The sequence below is a fragment of the Nannobrachium achirus genome, assembly GCF_963921795.1.
Source record: "Nannobrachium achirus genome assembly, chromosome: 7".
In the NCBI taxonomy this organism is placed as follows: domain Eukaryota; kingdom Metazoa; phylum Chordata; class Actinopteri; order Myctophiformes; family Myctophidae; genus Nannobrachium; species Nannobrachium achirus.
The window spans coordinates 38638911-38657974 of NC_137816.1; the positions used below are offsets into that span (position 1 = coordinate 38638911).

The 19064-nt window shown below is 42.4% G+C and overlaps 2 protein-coding genes across 2 annotated transcripts; one reads left to right on the plus strand and one right to left on the minus strand.

The window, feature by feature from the left end:
* Positions 1 to 2079: 2079 nt before the first annotated feature.
* Positions 2080 to 10450, plus strand: cilp (cartilage intermediate layer protein, nucleotide pyrophosphohydrolase; the record flags this gene model as incomplete). The annotated part of the gene is made up of 8 exons (XM_080730215.1): positions 2080 to 2143; positions 3496 to 3546; positions 3650 to 3919; positions 4118 to 4297; positions 4449 to 4754; positions 4900 to 5008; positions 7490 to 7638; positions 8082 to 10450. 8 exons carry the CDS (start codon positions 2080 to 2082, stop codon positions 10448 to 10450), a joined length of 3498 nt encoding a protein of 1165 aa, XP_080586341.1.
* A 477-nt stretch (positions 10451 to 10927) lies between these two features.
* Positions 10928 to 18236, minus strand: eif3jb (eukaryotic translation initiation factor 3, subunit Jb). Its single transcript, XM_080729281.1, has 8 exons — positions 18202 to 18236; positions 17944 to 18041; positions 16183 to 16228; positions 15977 to 16068; positions 15783 to 15879; positions 12772 to 12948; positions 12573 to 12646; positions 10928 to 12161 (listed from the first exon to the last, which is right to left on the minus strand). Exons 1-8 carry the CDS (start codon positions 18212 to 18214, stop codon positions 12033 to 12035), a joined length of 726 nt encoding a protein of 241 aa, XP_080585407.1. The 5' UTR covers positions 18215 to 18236; the 3' UTR covers positions 10928 to 12032.
* Between the last annotated feature and the right edge of the window lie 828 nt (positions 18237 to 19064).

Genomic DNA, 19064 nt, shown 5'->3' on the forward strand with positions numbered 1-19064 from the left:
ATTCCAGTTATTTGAATGATGATTATTAATGAATATTAGACAGGACAGAGTAGAGAGACATGATAGGAAACAATTTTGGGTGCGTGCTTAATAATATAAGTAATGATTCCACCAGTAGCACAACCATTTCTTTTAATTTCTGAGTTTGATTGATTGATTGATTGATTGAAGACTTTAATAGAAGTGTGCATACTAAAAGGTTTCATGACAGTACAGTTCACTGGTAAGAGCCGAGGTCAACTAAAAGGATAAATACCTCAAAACAGCTTTTGAGCTTGTTTCTAATTGGGGTCCTGAGCACAACACAAATCAAGCTTCTCGCTTCAGCACTCAGGCTGTTTAGAGCAGCGTTAATCACTGACTAAACCATTTCATAATGTATGATAACTAGTCTAGTTTAATGTGTAATAAAGAGAGATCTAAGCCTAAGGTATCCCTCTGCAAACATCTGACTTCCTATGACACATTTCCAAGAAAAAAGAGGGAGGGTTCTTGAGGCAGACAGCTAAAAGAGCCTGGGAAAAGGGATGTTCTGCTACAGTAAAGAAGACAAGGAGGAGGTTTATATAAGAGAAAGGGAAAAATCAGCTGTGAGAGTGTGAGGGCGAGAGAAGGAGAGAGAGAGAGAGAGAGAGAGAGAGACTGAAAAAGGGAGAAGGCGGATTTCTTATACAAAGGTTTAACCTGAAAACTCCACACAACAAAAAGGTAAGAAAATGCATATCACATATCACTTATCTAACCAGTGTTCACATGAACTACAATCAATGGTAGCAGGGTTAGAAAATTACTTGATTAATCTAATTGGTTACTGATTACCTGCACAATTTGCTTGATTAATCATGACATTTTAAATTTGCAATCAGTAAGTTAAGTAATTAGGTCAACGTTAAATGGGCAGTTCATTCCAACGTAGAGAATGCAAAGTAACATTTTCACTTCCATCATGAACCATTAGTTCAAGTTGTGTCAAATGTTGATAAGAGCAATGGTTAATAAATGAATAGTTCTTGTGATCAGACTCAAATCCCATAACATATAATCTGTTACTCCATATATCAACCCTGAAAACAAGGTATTTTCTTTCAGCTACATCACATTGTTCGACAAAATGATATGTTGTTGAATATTCAAAGTTAAGCAGTATGTGGGTATGAACTGTGTGTGTGTGTGTGTGTGTGTGTGTGTGTGTGTGTGTGTGTGTGTGTGTGTGTGTGTGTGTGTGTGGTGGTGGTTACTGGTGATGGAGGAGGGGGGTGCGTAGTCCGGTGTTTGGTCAGTAGATGCAGAAATGTTTTAGAGGTCCCTTGACAAATGGTGATTGCAAACACAGATGTTGTAATCTGAGTGGGGTTCTGTGCACACACGCACACAGCCATAATGTTCTTTCACTCTGCGTGGAACTCTGTTGTACTGCTTACAACCGCTCTGAGGCCTCACAATGAGACAGCAAGGAAAGAATGCTTGGACACCGAAATGTTTGTGGTCTAGATTTGGACCATCAATCTGATCAGACTGACTATCAATACTTACAGTGGATTAAAAACTATGAGAATATCAATAGGTCTAGAGTTTGTGTTCATTATTTCAGATAATAATCCATTATAGAAACTTTAAGTTCTACCATTTTTGTTGTGTTGTGACTTTTTCGACTGTTCTCAACACTTTGTACATTTTTCTTTTTGCTCTGTATGGTTGATTCTTCTGTATTATTGATTCTTCTTTTTTGTTTGTTTTTGTCGCTGGCTGTGCCTGTACACAACAGTCCTTTTTTCTTACTTTCCTGTAACTTGTAACCTTAACTGCTGTGCCGCCTCTGGGCGACTGAATTTCCCCCTTGGGATAATAAAGGTATCTATCATCCATCTATAAAAAGTGCATTGATCGCTGAAACCTTCGTACAAAGCATGCCTGAAAAGTTCAAAAAGCAAATGCGCTGTGTTTTTGGAATAAATCATTGAATCTTCTGCTGTGGATATTCATTTCAGTATGACTTTTATTGATCTGTTTTTACCACCTTCATCTTTCACAGGTCACCAGAGGTTAAAGGGCAGAGGTCGTAAACAGCAGTGTGCCAGAATGTCAGTCTGGCCTTTCATTCTAGCGGTGGGAATCACCTCTACTGCTGTTGTTACAGCTCAAGGTTGGTCTCGACGAAATACTGGTAAGGTTGTCACGATCATGATATGTTACACAAATAATTATAATTGCAATTAACTTAATTAATTTAATTGTGTATTTGTCATTGAACATTGGGACATAGAAATACAAATTTATTTTTGGCTTTTTTCTTTTTTAAAGATTTGTTTTGGGGCTTTTATGCCTTTATTGGATAGGACAGTAGACTGACAGGAAATGGGGGGAGAGATGGGGAGTGACATGCGGCAAAGGTCATCCGGATCGGGAATCGAACTGGCGACGCTGCAAGCTATCCATGCCTATGTGGCAATGCCTAAGTGGTATGCGCGTGGACCAGTAGGCCAGCTGGCCCTCCTTCTGTTTGTCTTATATGCTTCGTAAACAAAAGTTGCACTGAAAACTATAACAAATAAAGGAAATGCAAAACTCATATTTCCGTTATTTAATAAAAAAAAATTCAACATGAAAACGATTAGGGCGATTATGCAAAATGATTGCAATTATCTCAAATAATTGCGACCAAGTGATTATCTACTAATTGTAACAGGCCTACATACCGGGATTCGTGTTTTCCTGCTCACTGGCAATACAATAGCTGTCTCCCCACTGTTACTGCACTGTCTCGCATTTGTCTTAGATAGACAAACAGGGACATTTCACTTTGGGAATGTCAGTATCACTATACAAACACAGTACAAAACAAGTATTATTGAATCGTATAAGGTAGTTTATAAGATACCATTTAGAAACTTGGGCAATGAGGCAGGACACTGATTTTAGTGAAACGCCCTGGACAATTTGAATAACTATCTTCGTTCAAGTGTCCTTTGTCGAGGTTACGTGAATAAATCACTTCTGAAGGCAGCAAATTGCAACAACCAATAAACAGAGACTCAGTTGTCCTGACATGTAGTACACACAAGCTTTGAATTGGGAGTGTGATATGAGAACTCTGGGAAATATTCCAACTGTTATTACCTAACAACAAGTCAGCATGAACACTTATGCATTCATTGTGAAATTGTCAACAGCATATCTTAATGTGTATGACTGACGCCACAAAGAAACTTTCCAAACTTTAAAACATAGCTATTAAGAGCATTGACGTTTTCCATTTCACTGTCAGAATTCACAAGAATGTCTCTGTTAGTGCAGTGTCAAGTATGTTAGCATTATTTCCAAAGGATACATGGCAGTGGACAGTAAGTAAATTGGTGGACGTTCCAGTGACACTCAATAATTCTCGAATGATTATGAGTGTAATACAATTTACAATTTTCAGTGTTGTTAAATTATACCTTTAATGAATGAATGAATATTATAATGGTTAACCGATGATGTTTGTGTGTCTTATAGGAACATTTAGCAAAGACAGTTTATCAGGCCCTGCTGTATACCATTCTGAGGGTAACTTTCACCTTCCTGTCTTATTAAACCAGACACATGGATTGCCTTGTATTGGTTTGCTGTGACTTCTGTCACATCATGCACCTTTTGGTTTTGTCTCCAGACAACCTTGAGTGGACAACGTGGTTCAATGTTGATCACCCTGGAGGCCGCGGAGACTATGAGCAACTGGAGGCCATACGCTTTTATTACCGTGCCCGGGTCTGTACTGCTCCACGAGCTCTGGAAGCCAGAACCACTGACTGGATACCAGCCCGTGACACTGGGGAGAAGGTCCATGCTGACCCCAGCGTGGGCTTCTGGTGCCTAAATGATGAGCAGGGTCCTGGACGCAACTGTTCCAATTATTCTGTCCGATTCCTCTGTCCCAAAGGTTGGTCTCTTCATGGGTCCTACTGTAAAGTTTGGTTTAATAAAGCATGATTTGGGAAATGAAAAGTACGCCACACAAACTGTATCTTTTTAGTGATTTCAGAGCGTTTAAATTATTTTGAACAGAACTATGAAAATGCTGACATCACATCATTAGACATTAGCACCATTATAAGAGTGATGCTTTGTTTTCCCTTAGATAACGTTGTGACTAGTCAGGGGACCTGGGGACCCTGGTCAGACTGGAGCTCATGCCCAGCCCTGTGTGGACAGGTGGGGGTCCAGGTACGCTCTAGAAGCTGCCAATCCCAGTCTCTGCCTTGCAGTGGCAATAAAGTGGAGGGCAAAGCATGCAATGGACCTGACTGCCCGGGGACAGGTAAGCACATCTTTGGTTTTCATCTAATCTAGAGTTTGCAAATGTTCATGAATTATGTAATTATTCCTTATTGGAATATAGTTATCCCACACAAAAATACATGACACAAACTGCCTTATTTATTATTATGGTGTATTTTGTTGCCTTTTAGATTGCTCTTTGCGGTGTGTGAAAGGAAAGGTGAACGCTGAGTGTGACGCCTGTGTGTGTCAAGAACACACCCTGTTGGGCTCCGTGCGTAGTTCTGGAGGGCTCACGGCTGCAGGGGCAGCCATCATCCGCGCCGGTAAACTCCTTACCCTCACTGACCACAATGGACACTTCCGCATCCCTGGCATATGCCCTGATGGTAACACCACCCTGACGGTCAGCCTCCAAGGCCATGCCCCACATACAGTCCTTGTGCCCCACAGCTCTGAACGCACCTCTGTACTCAGTGTCCAGCTGGAAAGAGCAGGTATTGTACATTAAGTCTCGATGATAATAAGGGATGGGGATGATTTTAGTGTCACTAATGCGGTGTATTTCAGCCAGATAATTAAGCCCAGATATTTTATAACGTATGTATTTTGCTTTTGTGAAATGATGCTGTGATCCCTCAGAGAAGCCTCATGTGTTGAAGAACCCTGAAAACAAAGTCAGAAGAGAGGGACAAATTGCTGCCTTCTGCTGCAAAGTGGCAGGAACGCCCCAGCCAGATCAGTATCAATGGTAAGATACATCACATCAGACATGCTGTACACCAGGGGTGCCCACACTTATTTGACTTGAGAATTACTTTTAAAATGTCCAGCTCAACATGATCTATCCACCCAAAAAATGGAAAAGTAGCACTGGGGTTACAAACACACCTGAAATGGGAAATAGTGTGTGTGTGTGTGGGGGGGGGGGGGGGGTTTCGGGTTCTTTGTAAATGCTAGTCATGAAAACAAAGCATTGCATTGTTTTTCTTTTCAACTTTAGAAGCCATGAAGGGAGCTGACAGGCCCTTCTTGATGTCAATCTATCAAGTCACCTTAATTGACAGATGTCAAAAAGAGGAGTTTTGTGATTTTATTTAGGTATATTTATAGGGGTATGTCATGTGGTCTACCTGCACAGCCTTTGTGATCTACTGGTAGATCACAATCTACCTTTTGGGCACCCCTGCTGTACACAAAACATAAATCCATAAATGACAACAAATTCTATTCAAACTTTCATTCCTTACTTTAACTATTAGTGTGGTTGCTATAGGCAACACACAATTGTATTCGGCCCGAGAATGTTTTGCCAGCAAAGTAAACCTGCTTTTTGTAAACGTAAAAGCTTTTGGTCATGCTTCACATGATATCACAATATAAAATATAAATGGTAAGACGGAATTCAGCTCCCAGTGGAACTCCCAGAAACGTTCTAGTTAGTGTGGTTGTATTGTATTCGTCCGAGCAAAGGGAAAAAATCACACTCGTGTGAACTGAGCGGTGGTGTGTGTGTGTGTGTGTGTGTGTGTGTGTGTGCCCCCTGTGTGTGTGTGTGTGTGTGTGTGTGTGTGTGCCCCCTGTGTGTGTTTGTGTGTGAGTGTGCCTGGCCTATGCCTGGCCTATCCTGAACAACAGCGCCCCTCCCTTAACATGTGTGGTCAGAAAAGGTTACTGCAGTGCAGGCTACATACCCGGAGACAGACAGACAAACAGACAGACAGACCCACACACACGGCCACGTATAGGAGCGTTGTGACCACCGCTCAAAAACCTTCTGAGTAATGTTATCCAGGTTGGGCGGCTGCACTACAGAAAAGTGAAGCTTTTGGCCATGCTTCACTTGACATGACATTATGGAATATAAATGGTAAGAGGGAATTCATTTCCCAGTGGATTCCTCTTGACTTGCGGCGCGTCATCGCAACCACACTAGCAATTTCCCAGAATTGTATCTTCTAATTTAAATTCTTGTTTTTGCCCGTGTGTGTGAATCCAGAGGTAATCTTCTTGGCACATACTGAACCAATCGACGCCAAATGTCTTGTGCAGGCTGCCTGCCAGTGGGCCAAGGAAGTCACTCTATCCCTAATCTTTCAAATTGGCCTCATGGTGGCGCAATACTAGCTTGCTTTAGATTGCCGAAGATTATTGAACCTTAGGTCATACAATGAACAAAGCCATTACACAACTCCTCATGAAGCCCACACCTATGATGCTATAACATGCCAAAACAATTACATGAACCAATCATGAAACAATCAACCACACATTTTCTATCACAGATTAGCTCTGGACAGACACAGACACACATTCAGACGGGCGGACTGACAGACAGACAGTCCCTCATATAAACGGCTAAAGCCTCTTGCAGAGTAAATAGGAGGCCTATTATGAAGTAAAAACTCCATAATAGGCCTATGCAACATCCAATCAACCCCAAATTGGAATCACATGTTAAGGAAGCGCTATTGTGCACACCTCCTAAAGTACTTTCACCAAGGCACCACAATTGCGCAAAGTTGAACCGTATGTCGTAGAAACGCTCCCCCGCTCAGATTCCTTGGGCCCTGACTGCCACAACGTGACCCACGAGTCGACTTCCACAGCCCTCTGAGAAGCCTAGGCCAGATGACCTGGTGGAAATATGCACTGCACTCCACTGAGCACATCTTTGTAGCTTTCCAAAACATAAGTCAAATGATGTATTCAGGTGTGTCGCACCAAATTCTGGGACCTGGGTACAAGGATTCACTGCGGGCCCTCCATGAATGTTCTTCATAGGGGAGACGGGGTTTCCGGGAACACATTATTTTGTGCTTTAACTATTGAAAAATGACGAGTGCCACACTGCGAGCTTGTAGATCTGCTATTTTTGAAAAACATGATTTTTTTTGGGTCAGTGTTACTCAAACCTTTCATGTGAAGGACCCCCAAAATGATATGTATTTGGCCACGGACGACCATCTCAAAATATGTAGTTCCAGGGATCCCCCAGAGGCAAGATTTGAATTACATAATATTCAAAGATTTGCACACATTTTCACGATTTTTCAAAAATAGCAATCGAGTGCAGCGCTGTGAGCTTGTATATCTGCTATTTTTCAATAGCTAAATTATCAAATAATTAAGGCCCCTCCACCTTGGGCCTTAGTAACTCAGTCCCACGTTTCTCCCCCTTGTGACGCCCCTGGATGTATTACATACTGTACATGCTTTTGTTACCCAACAGGTTCCATAACAACAGTCTCCTGGAGTCCCAGCCTGATAGCATGTTGGTTCTTAAAGACCTGCGTGCTGATCAGGCAGGAGAGTACTACTGCAGAGCTAGTGGTCCAGCTGGAGCCATCAAGACCAAAGCAGCCACGCTCACTGTCCTAGGTCTGCTCCTCCTACATCATATCGTCACTGTCGGGCAGAAACCTTGTATCTCCAAGTTTCAAATTTGTATGTTTTCTTTTTGTAAATTAAAGCCCTGCTTCATCATACAAAAGTGTTACACAATAGCAGATCTACAAGCACGATGCGAGGCGTTGTGTGCTTGTAGATCGGCTTGTAGATCGGCTGTTTTAAATCATTTTTAAAATAATAACCATTTTGGACATACAAGGTTTCCACTCGACAACGATATAACTGAACACACAAACACACACACACACACGACTCATGGAAAAGAATCATTAGCAGACATTTGGTTAACATACTGTAGTAACTAAGGTGCAATAGGTGAAACATTTAACAACCTAAAATTGGAATGAGGTGCGAATAGGCATGCGCAACGGTTTTGATGTCTGCATCTCTCTCTCTCTCTCACACACACACAGGTAAACACGAGCCTTCTTGTAATCCAAACCCTGAGTCCCACCTCATCCGTCTTCCTCACGACTGCCATCAAAACAGCACTAACTCGTTATACTATGACGTGGGCAAGTGCCCCACGCACACATGTGTGGGGAAGCTGGACAATGGGATCAGATGTAAGGACAGTGTAGGTTATTGCTGTGGAGTGGCAAAGATGGAGAAGAGGCAGCTCAGCTGTCAGGGATACCAACTGCCCACCATGGTGGTTACTGAGTGTGGCTGCCAGAAATGCGTGGACACCAAGGCCATTGTCCGTGGCAGAGCCATTGCTGCAGATACTGGGGAACCGATGAGGTTTGGACACATCTACATGAATGGAGTCAGAGTCAGTCGCACCGGCTACAAAGGTACCTTCTCCATCCAAGTCCCCCCTGATACGGAGAGACTAGTGTTGACCTTTGTGGACAACATGCAGAAATTTGTTAACACCACAAAGGTTCTCCCATTTAACACCAGAGGGGGAGCCGTCTACCATGAGATCAAGCTTCTAAGGAAGAAAGCTCCGGTGACCCTCCAATCCACAGAAACCAACTTCCTGGAGTTAGGGGAGTCGGAGGGCCAGGAATCTATGGTCCAAATCCAGATTCCTCCAAACTCATTCTACAAACAGAACGGAGAGGTCTTCATGGGTCAGGTTAATTCCAGTGTCACTTTTCTAGACCCCAGAGATGTGTCCACAGCTGCAGCAGCCCAAAGTGACCTAAACTTTGTGGGAGAAGAAGGTGACACCCTTCCACTGCGAACCTATGGGATGTTCTCTGTGGACTTCAGCGACGCCGAAGCTGGTGAACCCCTGAATGCAGGTTCAGTGAAAGTATTCCTGGATTCTGACCAGGTGAAGATGCCAGAGCACCTCAACAACATGAAACTATGGTCCCTTAACCCCAACACTGGCCTGTGGGAGGAGGAGGGCAGTCTGCAGATGGAGAAGAAAAGAAGAGGGAAACGGGAGGAGAGAACCTTTCTTATAGGTAACATGGAGATCAGAGAGAGACGTCTATTCAACCTGGATGTCCCCGAGAACCGCAGGTGTTACGTCAAAGTGAGGGCCTTCCGCAGTGAGCGCTTCATGCCCAGTGAGCAGGTGGAGGGAGTTGTTGTCAGCCTTATTAACATGGAACCCACTCCTGGTTACTCAACTAACCCACGTGCCTGGGGACGCTTTGATAGTGTCATCACTGGCCCCAATGGAGCATGTCTTCCTGCTTTCTGTGATGAACAGAAAGCAGACGCTTACTCCGCTTACGTCATGGCAAACCTCGGCGGAGAAGAGCTAGAGGCAGTTCCATCTTCTCCCAAGCTCAATCCTAATCTCATTGGAGTACCTCAGCCATACTTGGGAAAGCTGAACTACAGGCGGACGGACCATGACGACGCCAGGGTTAAGAAGACAGCGTTTAGCATCAACTTGGCAAAGCCGACCCCCAACACAGCCGAGGAAGGCAATGGACCCGTGTACCCCTTTGAGAATTTGAAAGAATGTGAGGAGGCTCCGTTCAGCGCGGCACACTTTCGCTTCTCCAGGGTGGAGGGAGACCGCTACGACTACAACACCGTACCGTTCAATGAAGACGACCCTATGAGCTGGACAGAGGACTATCTGAGCTGGTGGCCCAAGCCTATGGAATACCGTGCCTGCTACATCAAAGTGAAACTCAACAGCCCCCACGAGCTCAACGTACGCTCCCGCAATATGGGCGGCACCCACCCCAGGACAGTGGGCCAGCTGTACGGCCTCCGTGACATTCGCAGCATCCGTGACTTGGACCAGAACACTGTGTCGGCGGTGTGCCTGGAGTTCAAGTGCAGCGGAATGCTGTACGATCAGGAGCGTGTAGATCGCACCCTGGTCAAAGTGATGCCACAGGGAAGCTGTAAGAGGGACAGTGTCAATTCCATGCTTCAGGAGTACCTGGTCAATCACCTGCCCTTGGCAGTCAATAATGACACCAACGAGTTCACGATGCTGGCACCCCTTGACCCTCTGGGTCACAACTACGGTATCTACACTGTGACAGACCAGGATCCCCGCACAGCCAAAGAGATTGCCCTTGGACGATGCTTTGACGGCACCTCCGATGGCACGTCCCGTGTCATGAAGAGTAATGAAGGCGTAGCCTTGACATTCACATGCGGTGACAAGGACGTGACACGCCAAAGTGTGTTTCAGGCCTTGCAGAATTCCCCTGGACAACAAACGGTGACAAGTGTGGTCAGAGGAGAGAGCAGGCAGAATCGCCGGCGACAGAGAGGAGGGGCCAACACACTCCGCAACAGTCGTAGACGCAGCACTAGAAATTCTATGGCCAAACGTACACAGACAGCAAGCTAGGAAGGAAAATACCATAGGTCTCTATATTCAAAACCATCTCAGCAGTCAGTATGGTTGTCATGTGGATTTGTTGGCTCTTGAAATCAGAACAATAGTCTTATATTAATGTAGTACTGAAAGTTAATAATTTAGGTGGATATCATTCTGACATTTTGTATAACTGAAAAGGGTGCTTTCCCAGGGATCATGAGGGGATTTTTCATCCTGTTACAGTATGCATCTACATCTGTACTGTGATATATTTACTTGAAATTGTAAATAGAGTATTTATTACCCATTAAAGTTTGTAACCAATGGCTTGGGTCTAACCCTTATTAAATGAAAAACTAAACAAATCATGTTTAATTAGCAGCTCATTATGCATTTGCCTTCTGGGCAAAATACATTTCAGAGCTATGCTGTCTGAAACTTATATCATGCACTGACAAACTAACAATGTATCACCCTTTTATCACCCATTAAGAAAATAACATCTGACCCTTTCAACCAGAGATTTATTAAATTACTGGAGATGCATATAAAACATTGCAGATGCTGGTATCTTCCAATGTAAATAATCCAATTGTCCTTTTAACATTTAAACTGGTCAATTACTAGAAAAGAGGAGAAATATGCCCCTTCCTACTAACTGTTGTTCATATGAAGACATTGTGGGGTGAAGCCCCTGAGCCCCCGCTCCTCATCACACTTGATACAAGCCTGCAGAAGCAATGATTAGGAGACCAGTTGAAGCAAGTTAACAAACTTGCCTGATCCATACTTTGTCTGCATTAGTAGAAATCAAATTAGTAAATTACATGTTTCATGCACAAAAAGAATACCTATAAGCACTCTTTGCTTCAAACTGTCAAGGATATTCCAGAGAGGTATCCAGACAAATGGCTGTGAATAATACAAGTTAAATATGTATTACATGTCTATCCCTTTCATCTTTACAGTGAATGTGTGTGCTCTGTCAAATTTAAACTACCACTCAAATGTACTTTTATTTTTAATGCTTCAACAACGCAACCTTCCAAGTGTAACGGAATATGTATGCAAACCTTCTGTATTTGGCAACTATAGTTATAGATACTATATACTTTCCTGGAAGAATACACAGGTAAAGTTAGATACCTATAATATTTACAGACATTCCGGGTAAAGAGATTTGCATAGAACCTCATTCGTTTCTATGTCTCTACACTTGTAACTGCAATACTTTAGTCTGTCATTTTGACAGGAGCAACATTTCATTTAATCGAAAATGAGCCCTATGAAACACAGACAACGGCAGTTAAAACATTCTTCATTGAAGTTGCGTTAACCAACACATAGTAACTGGTGTGAGAGTGTAATGTCGTCTAACTTTTCAGAGTTAGTTGGAGGCTGAATAAACAGAGAAAAAGGCCATTCCATATGTATGAACATAGAGAGTTGGTGAGACTGGATGCTCCCTGGTATAGTTCCTCTGGTCATTGAAGCAAAATGTAGGGGGCAACACATAGTTCAGGTTTTCCAGGATGGCACTGGACAGCATGAGAAGGTACAGCTGCATTTCTAGGATTGGGAGGGGAAAGGGGCAGTGGAGAAGGGGCCGATGTCACATGAAGTCCTCGTAGTCTTGGGCGTAGCCACCAAGGTCATACTCAATGTCATCCCTCATCTTTGCTTTCAAACCACCACCTGCAATGACTCCTTTCTTTCCTTTCTTTTTTCCTGCTTTGTTTTGCTGTAAAAAAAAAAAGAACATAAAGCACTTAGGGATGCCATCATCTGCTTCTAGCTTGGATTCATGAGATCAATATGGCTCCGATCTCTATAATAAGATTGTTTAGATGCTAAATCTGGTTAACCACACAAGAGAAGCCACAGGGTGGGGTTAAACATGGAATTCATCAACAGAGCAAAATTAATTATGTGCTGCTGGTCACTTAATAACAATCATGTTGAGTATCTCTCACATACTATAGATTACAGCATCTATGATTTCTGAGATGAGTCCATTTCACAATATTACCACAACAATGTTGGAAACTGTTTGGTTTCTGGCATATGCACAGCTAAGGGAGCTAGGTTGACAGCACCCTCTACTGAATATACATACAAACTACAAGGGCTAGGAGAAAATAAAGTCACTTACTTTTTCTATTTTCTGTTTTTCACTAAGTAGCGCTGCCAGAGAATTACTGACTTTCTTCAAATCCTCTACTTCCACTGAGAAAAAAAAGGACAGACAATTGTATGTACATGGAATCTGCCAAGAACACAGTTTAAGGTGATAATACAAATACATTGAACATTAATAATCAGCACTGTGTCATATACGATGTTGAACTTACATGAAATACAGAGCTCCCGAAACAATGAGTCCAAGAAATCTGAATAATGTGCCGACTTTTCAAATTGAGTTATCTTCTCCCTCAGCACTTTTTCAAATTCTGTGAACTCATCTTTGGAAGATGGACACATGGCATCAATTCCTGTGCCAGTGACACTATTTGTAGTGCTGCTGATACCTGAACAGGAAAAGAAAAGAATAAATCAATTTTTAGCACAAACACGGAAGAAGATTATCAACTGGTTCACAAAGGTTCTCCTTAAACATCATGTTGGGTATATAGAGAGCCAACCAGGACCAAACCCTTAAAAGGGGTTGTCTGTACAAAGTCTACACTAACGTAAACCAATAACATCTCACACTACTTGTATGATTTGATTAAATAGAATAACCTTAGATCAATATGAACAATGAACAGTTTGCACAACCAGTAAATGCTTCAGTGAACCTGAAGATAGTGAAAATTGGATTGTAGTTGATAATCTAGTAGGCACGGAAGAAAGGATAATCTATGCACGCAAAAAAGGTCCAACGAGTCTCTTAGTTACACCAACATAGTTCACGTTAAGGATTTAAGTCGTTATAGGTCAAGTATTTATGAAAATTGCCATTTCCCCAAAGGAGACTTAGACCATAACCACATTAGTCGACATACCCACAAGCAGCCAGTTAGTCAATGCGGGGATACTGTAATTCCTGTATAGTGCGCTTTCACTTAACATTGATTTGTGTAGCTTCTAGGTCTGTCCAGATGACCTTTTTACAAACATCAGATAGTCTCTATTTTCTTAACTAATATTAGAGTATTCGTTATAAAGTAATAAGCCAATAATTCAAATCAAGGCTCTTTGGTTAGGATTGCCATTTTAGCAGAAGCCAGCGGTTATAGTAAAAGCAGTGACATCCCAAGACCAAATCACAACATCCAAACATGCAGCTGCACTGGCATCATACCGTAGCATGGCGTTGGTGATTTTGTACCACCTGGCGTTGGTACAAAATCAGTCACTCCTGAAAAGTTGCATTTCAGTTTATAATCTTTGCATGTAAATCATCTTTTTTCCAATGCATCTCTGTTGCACCAATATTGTTCTTGTTTAGTAGTTTTGTATTTATAGGTCAAGTACTTACAAAGATTGCTGTCGATTTAGGCATTTAGCAGAAGCTCAGAGCGAGTTACAAGTGTGAAATTAGTAAATGGCATGAACCCTATGTAAATACTAAATTATCACATCAGTAGAGTGCAAAGCAAACCATTTAGTGCCTCAAAGAAACTATGGTACTAAGTAAATATCAAACCTAGCATCTGTATTAACAGCAAGCTATCCAATATATATATTAAAAGGTGATATTTAGAGATTACAGTAAATCATCCATCCACTTTACCAACAAACTGCTTCAGAATGTTTAATTTATTTGCAGTTTTCTTTTATTTTTTAACATCAATAGATCTACACATTGCTATGGCCAACCACCTGTTTTTGATCTACCAGGTAATAGGGTTGTCAGGGTGTGGGACATTTCCCAAAAATGTATAAATGGAAGTCAACACTGTTGACAACATTGTATATCCAACTTTAATTCATATTTGTGCACCAGGTGTCCTGCATTAATGTCAACCAGTAGGTGTCTTAATCGACACACCTGGCAATGACCCAGAAACGGGAACCAAACCATGGAGCACACACCAGTAGTGAGGTGCTGACCATGGGAGATATACAACTTCAAAAGAGAGAAGGTTGTACAGCTCTTAGGCACGATGCAATCACTTTTTTATTTAAGAGTCAAACTTTTTGACACAATAGGTATTTTTCGGGGTGAGAAGGAAATATAAAAAAATCCAAAATCGGATCGCCAAATGGCTGTTCTTAAGTGCCCCAAAGACAGTGCTCGGTTTGGAAACTGATATGGATATGCTTTTTTGGGGGGCGGGACAACACGTTCCTCTGTGGCCATGCACTGCCTTCTGCTTTCACGTCCTTGGCGTTCACACAGATCGTGGATGATGGACACGCACAAGCCCGCGTTAAAAGGTACGAAAATTGCGGCAGTCAACCCTGAAAGTCACTTTCATGGCAGTAAACAAGTTAATGTTCTCCACAGATGGCCAGAATGTACCTTACCTTTATTACTCAGATGAAATTAAATACTTAAAATATTATGAAAGCAATATATGAACAGAAATGATGAACGATGATAGCTTCCTGTGCGCTGCTTTCAGGGCTAACAGACTATGTTAACAATTGAATATGGTGGAATAGTTGTCGGACTGGATCTATTGACTAGGCAATGGGTGATCAAACCAGCCTTGGAAAACAGCCAAGTGATCATGTGCCAAAGAAAAGCTGTGCAACCTTGTTGTAGACCACTGCTGAAAATATTCATAATGTCCATTATGGCCAAAGGGGACATCACTCCTACAAATTACCCAAAATAACTACACGCCAGCGGCAGCTTTATGGGAACAGATTGAAAGCTCTCCTCTTCAGCTGATGTGCACAGTGGAATAACTGTTCAAGAAATAAGTAAAATACTTTCTAAATGCAGCCCACGCAATTACTTGACTATTGTTTTTTAATGGCTACTGTATACTAATGTTTTTGAGAGCTCGTCTCTAAATAGAGGGTATGCGCGTGACATCATCATCATACCCGGAAGTTATGCGGGAACGCCTACTGAGTGTCAAAAACTACTTTCTGGCCTTGACAGCCCATACATCCAAACAGAAAGTCCTATCTGATTGCATTAAACAACGTTAAACCCACTTTGCCACTCGATTTGCAATGCATGCGCAATTGCGCATACCCTCTATAGCACAGGAACTAATTTAGAACACCAGACGGGTTGAAATATGTTGGCATTTTTTAAACTTTGTATTGTCATCATGTCATAATAAAGGCTTTTTAATTGTACTCCTGATACTTTAGAGTGCTTGGGATTTTCTCTTTTTTTTTTTTTTTTGCTTTTATTCATTTCCAGTGAAGTCTTGCAAGAGAAATCAATTCATCTTACCAAAGGCTTCTTTTGCTAGTTCCAGGTCGGCATCCTCCTGTAACTTCTTCACCCTCAACTTTTCTTCTAGCTGCTCTTCAGCCGTAAGCTCTTCCTGCTTTAAGAGCAAATTCCCAAAGTAAGAATATTATTAGGGTGTGATAATCTGAGCTCTAATCTTTAAATTATGAAACACAGAACGGGAAAACACTTACTTGCTTTTCTTCTTGTTGTTTCTTTAATTTGTCTTGCCTTTCTTTCTCTTTAATTTTTTCACTCAGCTTTTTCTTTTCAGACACCTTTGCCTCTGAAAGCAACAATAAGATAGTTTTGAGTAGACTTGCAAACCTGAATTGCAATTATACAGTAATTATGTCTTATTACATACTCTAAAATACAAAAATGTGCACACACTGCACACCTGCTTTTTTCGCCTCCACCTTCTCCTCCTCATCATCCCAGTTGTCCTGTAGGGAAATGCAGGGACGGAGGCAGTTGGTAATAGTACCATCAGCAATCTACTAAACTCTACAAATCACTACTTAATAAACCAATAACATCCATCTATTCTCGCTGTGAGCTTGTATATCTGCTATTTTTCACTGGTTAAAGCATTCAATAATTCTAGGCCTAAATGGGTTAATAAACCAATAACGTCCATATATTCTATAACAATAAATATGTAATAGAAATGATAGACAAGAAATAACTAGAAATAAATTAACAGTCTCTCAGGTGGAATATTTTCAATAAACTTAGCCCAACAACCAGTGTTGTGCTGGTGACATTTAAGCCCTTTGCACACAGGACAGTTGCGTTTTTTTTGTTTGCGGCATGAATAAAATGCATTGGATTTGGTGTGCAAGGCTGTGCGGAATCGGCGCTGCGGATCCAAAAAGGAGTCATAAAAGGAGTGATGAGTTTTTTACCGCATGCGACAAGACGCACGAATCGAACTGGGTTCGATCGAGAAAAAGACGCACGGCCGCAGCCACTCGTCGCACGGCCAATTCGGATCCGGTGTGCATGAGGTCGTAGAGAATCATTGTTTTCTTTTTAAAAAGTGAAATTGTCCGTTTTATCCGCACGGATAAACGCGCCTGTGTGCAAAGGGCTTTACACAACCGTTTGTGTACGTACACCTTATTCAACGAACAGACACTGGACAATTGAAGTGCTCTGGCCAGTCGTTTCCATAGTAGAATTACCTGAAGATTCTAGACAGTAACTGGGAGAATAATCAAGTTTCAAAAAACTGAGGGAATAACAAAATAGTTTCGTCATACAGGGCGATCGAGTGCAATAGACCCAGCTGAGTTGAGTCATCACCAGATCATGATTTCATCTTAATGTGGCTAGCAAGCTAACGCCTACCTCACATTGAGTTGAGCTAGACAAGTTCAGAAAATGAAAGAAGGGGCAAGCAATTTATGTCGTATTGTAACGCAGATAAGTTGTATCGGAGTGTTGTTGAGTCGGCAGCTATTTCTGAGGAATTTACATAATAACGCTAGTTAAAGTTAACTTAACAGCTACTATAGTGGCCCGGGAAGTAGTAGCCAGTTAGCCCACAACTACAACAACAGCCATTCTCATTGATTGCCGCTTACAAATAAATAGTTAAGAAGCGGAGCAAAAGGGAGTCAGGTTTAACCCACATTCGTCAAGTGACACAGACATGAATTAAGTCTAATAGTGGCTTGTTGTATCTATGAGACAGTCACCCGCTGTGCTAGTATCCAGTTAGCATGGCTAAATGGTAGCAGCTGTCCGATTCATGGACGAATATGAGGCACATGAGTTGACGTGACGATAGACCGACTGTACAGCAACAGCACGTTGTTTAGCTTCATATACTCTGCTTTATTAGTGTTTATACTGCGTTTGAGACACGTTTCGCTCAAACAAACGTAATTCCTGTCGAGCAAAAAAAAAGTCGCGCGACGACGTACAAAGATATACACACCTTATTTTTTTAAGACGATAATTAAAAGTAGCCTCCTCGACGCTAGCACACAAGCTGTCAGGCATGGTGGCATGGACACCGACCCGGAGCTATTAGCTTAGCATGAAGCTAGCCAAACAGCCACATAAATATGGCTAAATTCATCGTGACGGTGACAAAACAGTCCCCACTTTCCCCCTGTTCGGTGACAGTCGAACCGCCAACTTTATTTGTTACCTTGACATCCTCCTCTTCGTCTTCTCCTTCCCATTTATCCGCCACTACCGCCTTTTTGATCGGTATCGGTAGGTCTGGCTCCTCGAAGCTCTCAGCGTCTAACAAACACCAAATAAAAGCATAAAAATTGAGGGGGACAATCATGTAATTGGCCCGTAACGTTACGGGGGGACGTATTTAATCATGTCCATGAACCTTCCGGCCGTAAAGAAAGAAACAGACGGGGGAAAATGCGTTCTTTAACTTTAGTTTTCTTACCCCAGTCCGCCATGTTGGCTGTGTGTTGGTTGTGTTTGAGGGTTAGGGTTAGGGTTAGCTAACTCTGCACTGGCTGGCTTGAGTCAGCGCGAGGAGGATTTCCACTCCACGAGCACGAGCCCGAATAGCCCTGAACACATGACCGTCGTGTTTCCACCACAACCTGGCTTCACGCGAGGTGAACAGAGAGCAACGATTTGAGCTACAAACGTCAGATTTCAAGTGCTTACCCAAGTCTCATTTTGGTCAGAAATGATGCCGTTCATGGCGTTCAACCAGAATTACATGCCGCTCCTGGATTGTTTAATAAAAAGCATTTTTATCCGACAGATTTCAGCTTTCCATTGATTTTTTTAGTTTTCCCAGCGCCCTCTAGTGGAAAGTTGCGTCATCTCCGTCACTCTCCACTAGAGGGTAAAAACCATTGAAATATAAGAAAAAACAGGACAAAAATGCTTTTATTAAACAACCCGGAAGCCGTATGTATTCTGGTTGAACTTTTCTGACCGAAATGAGACTTGGGTAAGCACTTTATTTTTGAAATCTGACGTTTGTAGGCTTGAAGCTCAAACCGTTGCTCTTTGTCCACCTCGCTAGAGGCCAGGTTGAGGTGGAAACATGACGGTCATGTATATGGCCGTATTAGGCCAGGGCTAGAGAGCCCGAAAATAGCCCGATCTACAAGCTCACGACGCGTTGCAGCGCGACCCGTCGTGAGCTTGTAGATTGGGCTATTTTCGGCGCGCGACACTGAGCGGCGCGCAGCCAAGTATAATCATCAGGCATCAGTTTTCAGACACAGCTCCCACCTTCTGGACTGCCCGAGCACTGTAGTGTTGTAGGCCCAGTTCCTACAGTAGCTT